Consider the following 13740-nt stretch of genomic DNA (forward strand, 5'->3'; position numbering starts at 1 on the left):
GTACATTCTACTGCTGCATCTTTTTCAATGTCACACATCTTACAGGACACTTCTGAAGCCTTCGAACAGTTTAAATTCGCAAAGCTGTTTGCTTTGTGAATTACACCAGGTTCACTTGAAAATTTAAAAGGGTTCAAAGTCGCAGAAAAAGAGTACACACCAAGTTAGAGCACACCGATTGACTGATGCTTATCTGTGCCTTATGACGCACACAAAAAATTGCATTCTGCAAACCACTACAAAATAAAACAAGTCATTGCAGCAAACTCTACTGAAAACCGCAGAAACTTTTTTTTTGGTTACCTGATAGAACTACATAACTTACGCATCATTCTACATATTCTTCACAAGTGTTATACACTTGTTACAATGCTGTTGCATCATTTACAATCCTCTGAGAAAATTTACCACTCATCAGCTGCAGATATGACTTCATCTGTGGTAAATTTTGTTCCTTTCAAGAGTTTTTTTTTTTTTTTTTTTTAATTTGGGAATAGGAAATAGTCAGGTGGGACCAGGTCTGGCATATAGGGTGGGTGAGGCAGACATTGAAAGCCCAAGTTGTGTATTTGTCTGTTGGGTTTCATGAGCAGTGTGAGCAGGTGTTTTGTCCTGCAAAAGCAACACACCTCTGCTCAATTTCTCACAGCATTTTTCATTCAGTTCCTTCAGAGCTGTTAAATAAACTGCTGCTGTAACAGTTTCATCTTTGTTTTTTGCCATTTATTTTGTAAGGATTATGCCATCCATATCCCAAAAAACAATGGCAAGAACCTTCTCTGCTGGCTTTTAGGTTTGGAACTTCTTTGGCCATGGAGAACCTTCATGTCTCCACTCTATTGACTGTTGTTTCATCTCTGAGTCATAGTGATGAAGTCATGTTTCATCAACATTCACAATATACGAGACAAAATTTGCACCTGATTTCTCAAAATGACCCAAAATCCCTTGATGACAGCACATGTTCTATCTTTTGGTTGGCATTCATACATTTGGGGACCCACTTTGCTGAGAGCTTCTGCATGTCCAGGTAGTGGGTATTGATCCTAACTCATTCCCAGGATATCCTCAGAGTCTTTGCAATATTATAACAAGCTTCGGAGTGAGCTTGCAGCCATCCCATGGCAGAACATATTGCAAGGGAAAGATGTTAGCAGTGCTTGGGATAAAATCAGTGGGTATCTGAGGAAAGCAATATCAGATTGTGTCCCCATGGTCAGGAGGTCAAACAAGGCAGGCATTAGATGGATGAGCAGTAGTATCAAGCTTGAACTACAAAAAAAGAAAATGTTATGGAGAATTTACAAGGAGAAGGGCGATCAGGACACCCATGAGCAGTACAAGGCTCAAGCTAGGAAGGTTACCAGCATAGTAAGAAAAGCTAAATCAGATTATGAGAAGACCTTAGCCAAAGAGATCAAGGGTAATCCCAAAGAGTTCTTCCGCTATGTGGCAAGTAAGAGGAAGAATGACTTCGGAAGGATAACCTTAGTGGGTGCTGATGGTATTGAGGTGACAAAATCAGATGTAATAGTCGAGTTACTGAGTGATCACTTCTCAAAAGTCTATCACCCAAGTGAGGATATCTCTATACCTATAGCAATACCTAATGTGAGAATTGAAGCTAAAGAATCAGAGGTATTAAATATATTGCGAAACTTAAATGCAAACACTGCGGTAGGCTTAGATGGAATATCAGCTCGGGTGTTGCGTGAATGTGCAAATGAATTGTCAACCCCTCTTACCTGGATATTTAATTTAAGTTTGAACTCTGGTATGGTCCCTAGGGAGTGGAAGTTAGGAAAAGTGGTTCCTTTGCATAAGGGTGGCTCTAAAACTGCAGTATTGAATTACAGACCAATCACCATCTCAGGAGTAGTGGTAAAAGTATTGGAAAAGTTGGTTAAAGACAAAATTCAAGAATGGGTGGATCAGGATATGATACTCTATAGAGGCCAACATGGTTTTGTTAAAGGTAGATCCTGCCTTAGCAATCTATTAACTATCCATAATAGAATAACATCAGAGTTGGACAAAGGAACTGGCTACACAGTGGTACTTCTGGATTTTGCTAAGGCTTTTGACAGGATACCCCATAGAACACTGTTACGCAAATTGGAGCAGATGGGAATGGATATTAAATTGGTGATATGGATAGGAGAATGGCTCAGGGAGAGATACCATAAGGTGGTGTATGGAGGAGCCGAGTCCAGAATGAGGCAGGTGACCAGTGGTGTGCCTCAGGGCTCTGTGCTTGGGCCAATGTTGTTTAATTTGTATATAAATGATATAGGAAACGGCTTAAAGGGAGATATTCAGTTGTTTGCTGATGATGCAAAGTTGTGTAGTGCAATAAAAAATCAAGCTGATGTTGAAAGTTTGCAGGAGGATTTAAATAAGCTGGTAAAATGGGCAAAAGAAAATGGATGTCAGTTCAATGTGGAAAAGTGTAAAGTCTTGCATTTTGGGATTAAAAGATTACCAGCTGTGTACTACATAGATGGAAAGGTACTCCAAGAGATTGATGAGGCTAGGGACTTAGGGGTATTGGTAGATAAGGAGATGAAGTTCAGAGGACACATTGCTAAGGTGTCCAAGATTGCACATAGGATTACTTGGTTGTTGAGGAACACACTGACATCCAGAGATAAAGAGGTTATTATTCCCCTTTATAAAGCATTGATACTTCCACATTTGGATTACTGTGCTCAGGTCTGGTCACCTGGATTCCTTGGAGATGAGGAGGCTGTGGAGAGGGTTCAGAGAAGAGTGACCAAGTTGGTGAGTGATATAAAAAATGCTCCCTACATTGATAGATTGAGAGCTTGTGGATTGCAGAGATTGGCTGATAGGCGAAGAAGAGGGGATATGATAGAAACATTCAAATTACTAAAAGGTTTTTATAGGATTGATGCAGGGGAAATGTTTCAGCTGTGTGATAGTGATGGAAGAACAAGAGGTCATCTCTGGAAATTAAAGAAGAGTGTGGTTAACAAAGGTGTCAGAACAAGGTTTTTTGCCTGGAGGGTGGTGAATGAGTGGAATTCATTGCCTGACTTTGTTGTGAGCTCTTCATCTGTAAATGAATTCAAGAAGAGATATGACAGATATTGTTTTGCTAGTTTGGGTCTCCCGCGATGAGTCTACTGACTCCATGGAGATACCCGTAATAATAATAATAATAATAATATTTGGCTGGTCTTCCTGACCTGGACACATCTGTTGTCCAGGTCAGGAAGACCAAGCATGCTGGCATACAGTCCCCTAAAGTTTCACACAAAGTTTGGTGAATCTCAGTTGCAGACTTTTCTTCTTCAGCACGAAAAACTTGACAGCCCACACCTCTGTGTCTTTGAATTTCTTCAAAACCTCTGACATGTCTTCATATATATCCTAAAAGAAATAGAACAAATTATTACAATTTCATGAAACATGGGGGTTAAAAGGTTTTAGGATAGGTTCTTTCTTGTGGTTGTATCAGTTGCTTTAATATTATTTTTGTTCTACGTGTTTATCAGAACTTTTTAACCTCTCCCCCTTTGTAGGAGAGGGCAAGCTACAATTAAAGCAATGTCCATTCTCTTTAACTGTTACATTGAATGTAATTGATGTGTGGAGGGGGGGGGGGGAAGAAATCTTTATTATACTAAAGTATAATTTTCCAAGGTTTGTTTGTCCTCTTGGCTATAATATTCCTGTGAAGGATTCTAATATGTTGATTAAGGAATAACTATGCATTATTCATTATTATGCTAATAATGAATAACACAGTTATTCCTTAATCACTGCAGAAATCTTTTGCTGCTTTATAGATAGACTTGAAGAAAGCATTTGACTCAATAAGAAGCAGATATGTTTAAAATTTTAGAACAAAAATAAAAAAGGAAAAAATACTCAATACCATCCTCCAGTAATAAAAATATACTACAGAACAATAAAATTTAGAGCAGTTGAAACTTTGGAAATACCAGTTGAGAAAAGGTCATACAGGAATGTCAACTTTCACCATTTTTTTTTAAACCTTTACCTGGAGGAACTAGTAAAAAGTCTATTCCAGAAAGCATGGGTAATAACTGTTAATGAACAAAATTTTCATCATATAAAATGTGCAGATGATAGGGTATTATTTATGGGTAATAAAGAAAACCTAACTTTATGATTGAAACTCTACATAATAAAAACAGCATGGACTAAGTAATGCAGATCAAGAAATCAAGAAATGAAATACTTTTTGATGATTCTTTTACTAGTATGAACTTGATATGAAGATGTAGGGTGTTGATTTTTTTGTAGAAATGAGTACATTTCTGGTTGACTCTGTGTGACTGCAAAGACATCAATGTATCGTTACCATATTGTTGGTTTAGTGTCCAAATCGAAAATTCTTTCTTCTAGGTGTTCAAGAAAAAAGTTGGCTATGTTAGGTGATAAGGATGAGCCCACTGCTGTTCCTTCCTCTTGTTATGTATTTTCTTTCCATGTGAAGCAACCGGGGTGCTTATGGGTCAAAGCTATATAACTGAGAGGAGACCTCCACGTAGCCCTTTAAAGGAATGTGGAGAACCGAGCAGGGCTTCTGACCTAATGTCCAATCCTCAATTTCTCCTGATGCACCCTGTTAAGTATCCATCTGGATACTGAACAAACGAGGATGGGCTGGCAATTTGGGATTTAGCCAACCAAATTATATCCTTATTGGATTAAACCACAATATTAAACGATGGTACAACATGACAGAATTTCATGCTGGCTGGGGCATCGCTCAGTTAACCTCCCTACAAACCCTAAAACACACCCCAAATCAATATCACCAGAGTTCAATATTGGTACTATCAACAAAAGAAGCCTGAATGGCAAAGAAATAGAGCTAGCTGAGGAATTGGATAAGTACCAGATCGATATCACAGGGGTGACTGAAACAAAAAAAGCAAAAACTGGTGAGATCTTTCTCAGCAATAAATACAAAATGTTATATTCAGGCAATGACAATCGAGGAAAAGAAGGAGTAGCCATAGTATTCAACACTAAATACAAGACTAATCTTCTTGAATGTCAGGCAATTTCAAGTAGTGATGTGGGGAAATATCATAATGGGGAACTGGATAATGATACTTTTTTGTGCCTATGGTCCCACAGGAGGTTCTGCTAAGGTAGAAGTGGAGGAAGTTTTTGAGGCTTTAAAGAAAGTAACTTACACAATGAAAAATGAAAAGTTGGTCCTTGTTGGGGAACTAAATGGCAGAGTAAGAAATGATTGTCAGACATAGAAAAATATTTTGGGAAAATTTGGAGAAACAAGCAAAGCTAATAATAATTGCAAATACTTGTTGGATTTTTGCTCAGGATATGGACTAGTTATTACTAACACCATGTTCCAACATAAAAATGTGCATAAATTCACATGGAGAGAAGACACAAGGAATAGGAAAAGTTTCATTGATTATGTTATTGTTGATAGTGATGTTTTCTCTCTGGTGCAGGACACCAGAGTGTACAGAGGATTTGAAATTGGAAGTGATCACTATTTAGTCTTCAGCAGGATAAAACTGAATTTCATATTGAAAAGAAGAACATGTAAGAAAGTTTTAAAACGAATAAAAGGTGAGCAGATCTCAGATGTGAACTGTAGACTAAAATACACAAAGATTGTTTAAGAAAAAATGAAAGAGTTTGAGAACAGGAATCAAACCCTGGGGATTCAGTGGCAAGCTCTGAAGAAAAAATTGATTGATTCAGCCAGAGAGACATGTGGTGAGGATTTCTGTAAGGATAGAAAAATCAGAACTCCATGGTGGACACAGGAAGTGAAAGAAGAAAGCATATCAAAAGTTGCTTGCAAATAAGTCAGCTTATGCTCTTAGAGAATTCAGAGACAAATGTAAGAAAGCTAAACACTGTGTAAAACTAGCTAAACAAAAGTCATGGGAAGACTTTGGTAAGAACATAGAAAATAAATATCAAGAAGGTGGGAAGATATTCTGGAGGTTATTGAAGAAGCTCAGAAATGGAGGAAAGAGTACTGTGAAAGGAATTAGAGATGATAAAGGTGATATTAAAACTGGAGAAAAAGTATGGAGTAATTATCTCGAAAAATTGCTAAATGAAACTAGCAGTGATGACAGTACACTGATAAAAAAAAACACTGACCAGGCATGAATCAGGAATACATATCCATACTTGAAGTAGAAAAAGCCATCAAAAAGTCTGAAATGTGGAAAGGCAGCTGAAGTAGATGATGTTCGACCCGAAATGCTTAAGTATGGAGGTATAAAAGTCTTACAGTGGCTGCACTGCATTGTTCAGGGGGCCTGGACAGAGGGACGAATTCCAGATGATTGGAGTAGAGCTCTCATAGTACCCATATATAAAAATGTAAATGAAACTGAATGTGAGAGTTACAGAGGTATCTCTCTACTGAGTGTTCCTGGTAAGATTTATGCCAGTATACTTGAGAAACGGTTGAGAAGGATTGTGAAAGGGAAGCTTGGTGAAGAACATGCTGGATTCAGGCCATATAGAGGCTGTCAGGATGAGATTTTCATTTTATGACAAATAGCTGAGAAATCATTGGAATATAACAAGATCTATATTTAAGTTTTGTAGATCTGGAAAAAGGCATGTGACAGGGGTGCCAAAAGAGCTATTCAAAATGCTACAGTTGTATGGTGTGAATGGGGCATTATATCAAGCAATACTTAAGTCTTTATTTGAGTTGTGAGTCAGCAGTTAGAATTGAAGGAAGTACAGGAAGATGGTTTAATGTTAAATCTGGTGTAAGACAGGGATGTACATTATCCCTTCTATTATTCATTATCTATATGGATCACATTATGAAGGAAAGTGGTATTAAACCTGATTTCAAAATTGGAGATGTTAATCTCAACTCTTTGCTTTATGCAGACGATGTTATACTTCTAAATAAATCTGCTACAAGTCTGCAAGATTCCCTAACTAAATTGAATAATTGTTGTAATAGATATGGTATGAAGGTCAGCAATAACAAGACAATGAAAATAGGCAGAAGCATTGAAAATATCAACATTGTGAATGGAGAACCTATAGAACAAGTAAAACATTTCAGCTACATAGGCACAATTTTTAGTGAAGATGGTAAATTAAATATGGAAATAGATGACAGGATCAACAAAGCTGGTATGGTAGGAAGTAAACTAAATAAATTTATATGGAATATGAGAGAAATTAGACAAAACACTGAATTAGCTGTATACAAGACAGTGTTCAAACCCATTTTAACTTATGGATCTGAGAGATGGATTAGAAGTAAAACACTTGAACAAAGACTAGAGACCGCAGATATGAGTCCTGAGAAAGATTTAGGGTGTGAACAGATGGCATCAATGACAATATCATATTAAAAACGAGGATATTAGGAAAGAACTTGACATTGTTAACATCCAGGAATGTGTTAGCAGAGCTAATCTCAGGTGGTATGGTCACTTAAACAGAATAGGAGAGCAAAGTTTAGCAAAAAAAAAGTGTTCTCTGCCAGGTTGGCAGGAAAAAGAACTAGAGGAAGACCAAGATATAGGGGTATTGATAAGGTAAAAAGTGCCTTAGAAGATAGAAATATATGATCTGACAATGTTGGAGCCTTCACAGGTAATAGATTGATTTGGAGGAAAATGGTAGATAGGAAGTTAGTAATGATGTAAATTTTTCATGTAGTACTATCATATCCTGTACACCCATTGAGGGTAAATGTTAGGAATTTGATGCTGATGTAACTGCAAATTTGAATAATTCCATTATGCCAGATGTAAATTTTTTTGGTTAAAAATTCTATCGTCTCTTTGTGAGGGATATTAGTGAGGTGAGAGAGAGAGAGACAATGTCAAAGTTTACTAACAAATCTGTATCTGCCACTTTAATGTCTTTTATTCTTGCATGAAATTCTATGGAATTTTTTTATCGAAGAAGCTGAGCAGCCAATGAGGGTATGGAGAAGGTTAGACAGAAATCTTGATTTTATATGTGGGACTGCCAAGAGAATCCACAATAGGTCTAAGTGAATAGTTACTTTTATGTAATTTTGGTGAACCATATATATTCTAGGAGTTCTTGCATGTATGTTTTGAGGCTTTTGATGGTTTCTTGATCTGTGGATGTTTCATCCAATAACTTGATTTTTTTTATCCGACTTTTGTAGGATCATTATTAAACTGGGAGTAAGTATTGCATTCACAAAACATTAAATTCATTTTCTGATCATATGATTTAGCATTTAAGACCACAGTGGTATTATCTTTGTGAGCATTGGTGATAACTATGCTATTATTTCATTTTAAGCAGTTCAGGGCTGTTCATTCTGATGGTGGGATGTTCATTTCTGATGGGTGGGCATCATAGATCAGTTGTGCTATTTCAAAATGTAGTCTATTAGCTTCAATACTAGACAGGTGACTGGTGTTCTTTGCATTGTTGTGTATGAAATCTAAATAGAGACTATGTTTGGGCAAAATCACAAACATATGACCTCGTGCTAGTACATTTAGCTCATCTTCAGTTAGAGAATGGCCAGATAAGTTTACAGCCTATTCATCAGCAGATAATTTAGTTGTATTTTTCTTAGATTGTTCTAACAATGTTAAGTATTTTTTATCAAGATTTACAATACTTTTTTTCAAATGCTTTAGTGCCTGCATTTTTTGAAATATTATCAAACAATAGGAATTCAATTAAAAAACAGTAGAGTACATACTTAAATTAGAATCTGTCTACGATTAAAAATAATGAGCTGAAATTTAAAACTAATTAAATTAAAATATAACAGATAAATTTATTTAATACAATTGAGGATAACAATTTCCCAAACTTTTGCAATAGTGAGACAGTCTTTCTGATTAAGATTAGGTCTATGAAGTAAGGCTTCAGCACTTTCTTAATATAAATTCATGTTTATATATGGATCTGTATAGTAGCTTAGCATTTTGCCATTGGATCTTGTGGTTAGCGTTTGCAATTACATGTTGTGCAAGGCCAAATTTGTGAGGTTTGAAAAGACAGATGTGGTCTTGATGTTCAGAAATGTTTATTTATAGATCTTCCTGTTTGTCCATAATAAGGCAAGTTACATGAACATGTTACTTCGTATATGCCAGGTAGCATCATTGGTGAATGTATTTGGTTGACGGGTTTATATTTTATCATAATTTTTGCTATATGTTCAGAGATACCTTTTTAATACAGGGTGTTCGGGATAAATTTGACAGTTTCGTAAGGAAAAAGAAAATCTTCTTTGTATCTATTAAATTTAATGAATTGACAAAAAAACATTACAGGCAGAGTTAATTACAATACTATCAACAAGATTTACTCAAAATAACCACCATTAGCATCGATCACAGCTTCAATTCTGCTTCGGAACCTCGAACAAGCTGATGCTACAGTCTCCCTGGGAAGGGCCGCAAAAACTGTTTTAATTTTATCCATTAACTGGGCTTTTGTATTACTGGAAGTGCGATTGGTGTCTTTTTCAACTGCGCCCCATACAAAATAATCCATGGGGTTAAGGTCTGGGGAGTTTGGAGGCCAAACATTTGGACTGGTGAAGTCGTAGAAATTTTCAGACAACCATTTTTGACTTTTCCCAGAGGTGTGGCAAGGGGCCGAATCCTGCTGCCATACATACGGCCTACCATTGCCTACCCTTGTTATCCAGGGCTTGACTACAGTTAGCAACTCCACGAACAAAGCCCGAATTCCAATGCCAGGGTTCTTCAACACCTGTTCCTGCAGATTTGCGAGGAATTCTGCTGTACGAACGCAATCAGATCGTCTGCTAGGGATCTTTCTTCTTGCTACATCCTCGTAGTCACCATTGCAAGTCTCTAGTTCATGCCTGATTGTTTTTACTGTATTCAGGGAGCATTGGGCAGCAGTCGTAATATCCTTATTTTGATGGCGGGCATGAATCATCATGATACAAGTTATTCTCTTCCATGATTCAGGTGGGTTCCAGCTATCCATCCTTTCTGACATCTTGTATATGAATGAAGAAGGGTCCAAACTTTTAAATGAAGAGAAGTGTGTGTTAATACATGTAACTTACGGAAAAATATAATTAATTATAAATATGTCAAATTTATCCCGAACACCCTGTATATGGTATAGGACTCCTGTGAGTTTCTTGTCTGGATTGATTTATGGGAGAATTGTTGATTATTTTTTGTGTTATTCTTGATTGTATCCATTTAGTAAGGTTACCTATAAATAACTGTGTGTCTTTCTTTAAAGTACTTTCTTTATATAAACATTCATGTTAATATATATATGGATCTATGTGGCAGCTTAGCATTTTGCCATTTGATCCTGTGGTTAGCAATTCCATGTTGTGCAGGGCCAGATTTGGGAAGTATAATAAGATGGATGTGGTCTTGATGTTCAGAGATGCTTATTTATAGATCTTCTTGTTTGTTCATAGTAAGACAAGCTACACAAACATGGTACTTTGTATATGTGAGGTAGCATCATCGGTGAGGTTTTCTTTTGGAGAAAGTAACAATTTATGCATTTGGTGATGGGTTTATAGGATAGGTAGCAATGAGTTTATATTTTATCATAATTTTTGCTACACATAGAGAGATGCCTTTAATATATGGTATAGGAGTCCTATGTCTTCTTGTCTGGGTTGATTTATAGGAGAGTGGCTGATTATTTTTTGTGTTATTCTTGGATTATATCCATTTAATAAGGCTACCTATAAATAAACGTGTCAAAAATTATAAAAAAATATAAACTCATTGCTACCTATAAACCCATCAATCAAATACACAACTTGCTACCTTCTCCAAAAGACAAACTCTCACAATAATACTACTTGGTGTATAAGAAGTACCATGTTCACGTAACTTGTCTTACTATGGACAAACAGGAAGATCCACAAGACCACATCCGTGTTATCAAAACCTCACAAATCTGGCTTTCACAGCATGGAATTGAAAATGCTGACCACAGGATCCAATGGCAAAATGCTAAGTTGCCACATAGATCCATATATTAACATGAACGTTTATTTATATAAAGTGCTAAAGCCTTACTTCATAGACCTAATCTTAATACCCCTACCGGCCGAGGTGGATAAACAGTGAGACCGAATTGCACTTTTTATCCATGTTATTCAGTAGGTGTTACAGAATCGTATCCAGATTTAGCTGGACTTACTGGCCGGTTGGGGGGTTAATCGGAACAACTGTCTCATTATTCCAAAAGTTTAGGAAATTTTATCCTCAATTGTATTAAATAATTTATCTGTTATATTTTAATTTAATTAGTTTTAATTTCAGCCCATTATTTTTAATCCATGAACATGCAACTGTATACATAGAGGGATAGTTTAAGCATGTGCGCTACTGTTTTTTAATTCAGTTCCTATTTGTTATTCAATAAATGTACTGATGATGTCTTATGATACATAAGACAAAATATTTACATAATGAAAAAGTTATTTACTGTGGCATATGTCTTATTCTCTAGTTATGGATACTCCACAGGTTTCACTATATGTAAGAAAATTTCTTGATGGAACTGGCTATCTTTCATTTTTATTAACCAGAATTATTTATATAAAAAAAAGTGCCATATATGCACATAAAGTTTTGAGGGTATTGAAGTGTTAAAGAAAAATTACAACCCATTCCAGATAGTTATATCATTGAAATTATAGTATGTCAGTTATGAAATTTGTTTTATTATTAATATAGGATGGCATATGCCATGAGAAATCTGTTAATGGTACTGTTCGTTTGGCTGGTTATGTCAATGTTACTGCAGGAAATAAAGAAGCCCTCAGACTTGCAATTGCTTATCATGGTCCAATATCAGTTAGTATTGATGCATCACAGAAAAGTTTCTCATTCTATTCCAATGGAGTTTATTATGATCCAGCCTGTAGTGAGTATCTTACATGTAGATATATTTTTGTACATTTATCTGTTTTTATCTATTATTATTACATGACACTTCAAGAAAATGATGCACAGCTTGTTTTACTTCATTATATTTTTATGAAACAAATCATTTAAAAAAAAAAAATAAACTTTGTGATTTTCTTGCATATAACATGTGTGTCCATTTAAATCATAAGATCCAACTTGCTGAATTATGGAAATGAGTATCCATTTTGTCAACAATATGAAGCACTATCATACAAATTGCTGTTTTGCCTCCATCTCGATAAATTAACTGACTAAAATACCGTTTGTGTGTGTGTGGTAAATAACATAGCATGTGGATGGTAGGTCATGCGGTGTGGATTTCCTTCTCACAGTGATCCTTGGACTCCATGGAGGTGTCACATAATGATTACTAATAATAATAAAATTTATCCTACACCTTGGGCAAATTGACACTACATATACTCTGCTGATTAAGTTCAAGACTTAATCAGCAGAGTATATCAAGTTCCAACTTGATGTTCAGTAACAACAAAATCTGTTACTCAGAATATAAAGTTGTAAATTCAGGTGAAGTTTAGGGAGAATAGGCAAAAATATTGCTACAGTGCATAAAAAAATGAAGTAGTTGTAGCATCTAGTTAACTGTATTATGATTTCTCTTCTCCTCCCCACCACTATATTTTTTATTATTAACAAAGAAAAGTAATGAGATTCTTTTAAATAACACCTACAAAAATGTTATATATTTAGGCAGTAATAATCATGGAAAGGAACGAGCAGCTATAGTATTCTACACAAGGCAAGAAGATAATCCTCTTGATCCTCATGCATCAAGTAGAGTGATATGGCTAAATATTAAAACATAATTTGACATGGGGATTTATTTGCACCTTATGATACCGCAGAATGTTTTCTTTGGAGGAAGAAGTGGAGGAATTTTTTGTCATTAGAAAAGGCAGTTCATATAAAGAAAAAGTTGGTCCTTGTTGGAGAAAGCAGTGTCAAACATAAGTACCAGACATATAGAAATGTATTGAGAAAATTTGAAGAAAAGAGAAAAGCTAATAATAATGGTAAGTAGTAATGGGATTTCTATTCAGCACCTGTACTAGTGATCATTAACATGATGTTCCAACAACCTAAAAATGTGCACAAATTTACATGAAGAGAAGGCAATAAAGAAGAAAAGTCTCATTGGCTATGTCATAGTGGATAGCAATATCCTCATAGATATTGGTAGGATAACAATAGGATATCCTTGATATTCTATTGTTTTATCCTGGTTCAGGATAAAACATATACAAGGAATTTGAAATAGGAAGTTATCACCATTTAGTTTTGAAAAGGATAAAAATTAATATCATTGAAAAGAACAATACAGTAATCTACCATTTACCTGACCTTCAAAATGATAACCATTCAATTAACAGACCCTTTCATGTCTACTGACTTTGGATAGAGCACCATGTAATTGCATTTTAATATGGTAGATTACTGTATATAAAAGTTTTCAAATGAATCGAAGTGGAGCAGCTTTTAGAGGTAAACTGTAGAGGGATATGGTCAAATACACCGTGCATTTGAGTGATAGACTCAAATACACAGTGTTTGAAAACAATCAAACCCTGGAAATTCAGTGTCAGACTGAAAAAACATTGATTCAGCCATAGGTGTGTGAAGTCGTTTGTAAAGATAAACAATCAGAACTCTGTAGTGGACTAGAAAGAATATAAAATATGAATATCAGGAAGATGACAAAATGCTCTGGAGACTATTGAGAAAGCTTAAAAATAGAGAAAGGAGTCCTTTCTTTCATAGTTACATG

The 13740-nt window shown here is 35.6% G+C and overlaps 1 protein-coding gene across 1 annotated transcript in view; it reads left to right on the forward strand.

The window, feature by feature from the left end:
- Positions 1 to 13740, forward strand: part of CtsK1 (C1 family peptidase 26-29-p) — a 103883-nt gene that overhangs the window by 75169 nt on the left and 14974 nt on the right. The window contains exon 9 of the mRNA XM_090410714.1: positions 11721 to 11910. Coding sequence (XP_090266840.1) covers positions 11721 to 11910 — 190 coding nt within the window. The remainder of the gene's footprint in view (positions 1 to 11720; positions 11911 to 13740) is intronic.

The sequence above is a fragment of the Typopeltis vanoorti genome, chromosome 20 (genome assembly GCF_054136105.1).
Source record: "Typopeltis vanoorti isolate ZY-2024b chromosome 20, IOZ_Tvanoo_1.0, whole genome shotgun sequence".
Lineage (NCBI taxonomy): Eukaryota > Metazoa > Arthropoda > Arachnida > Uropygi > Thelyphonidae > Typopeltis > Typopeltis vanoorti.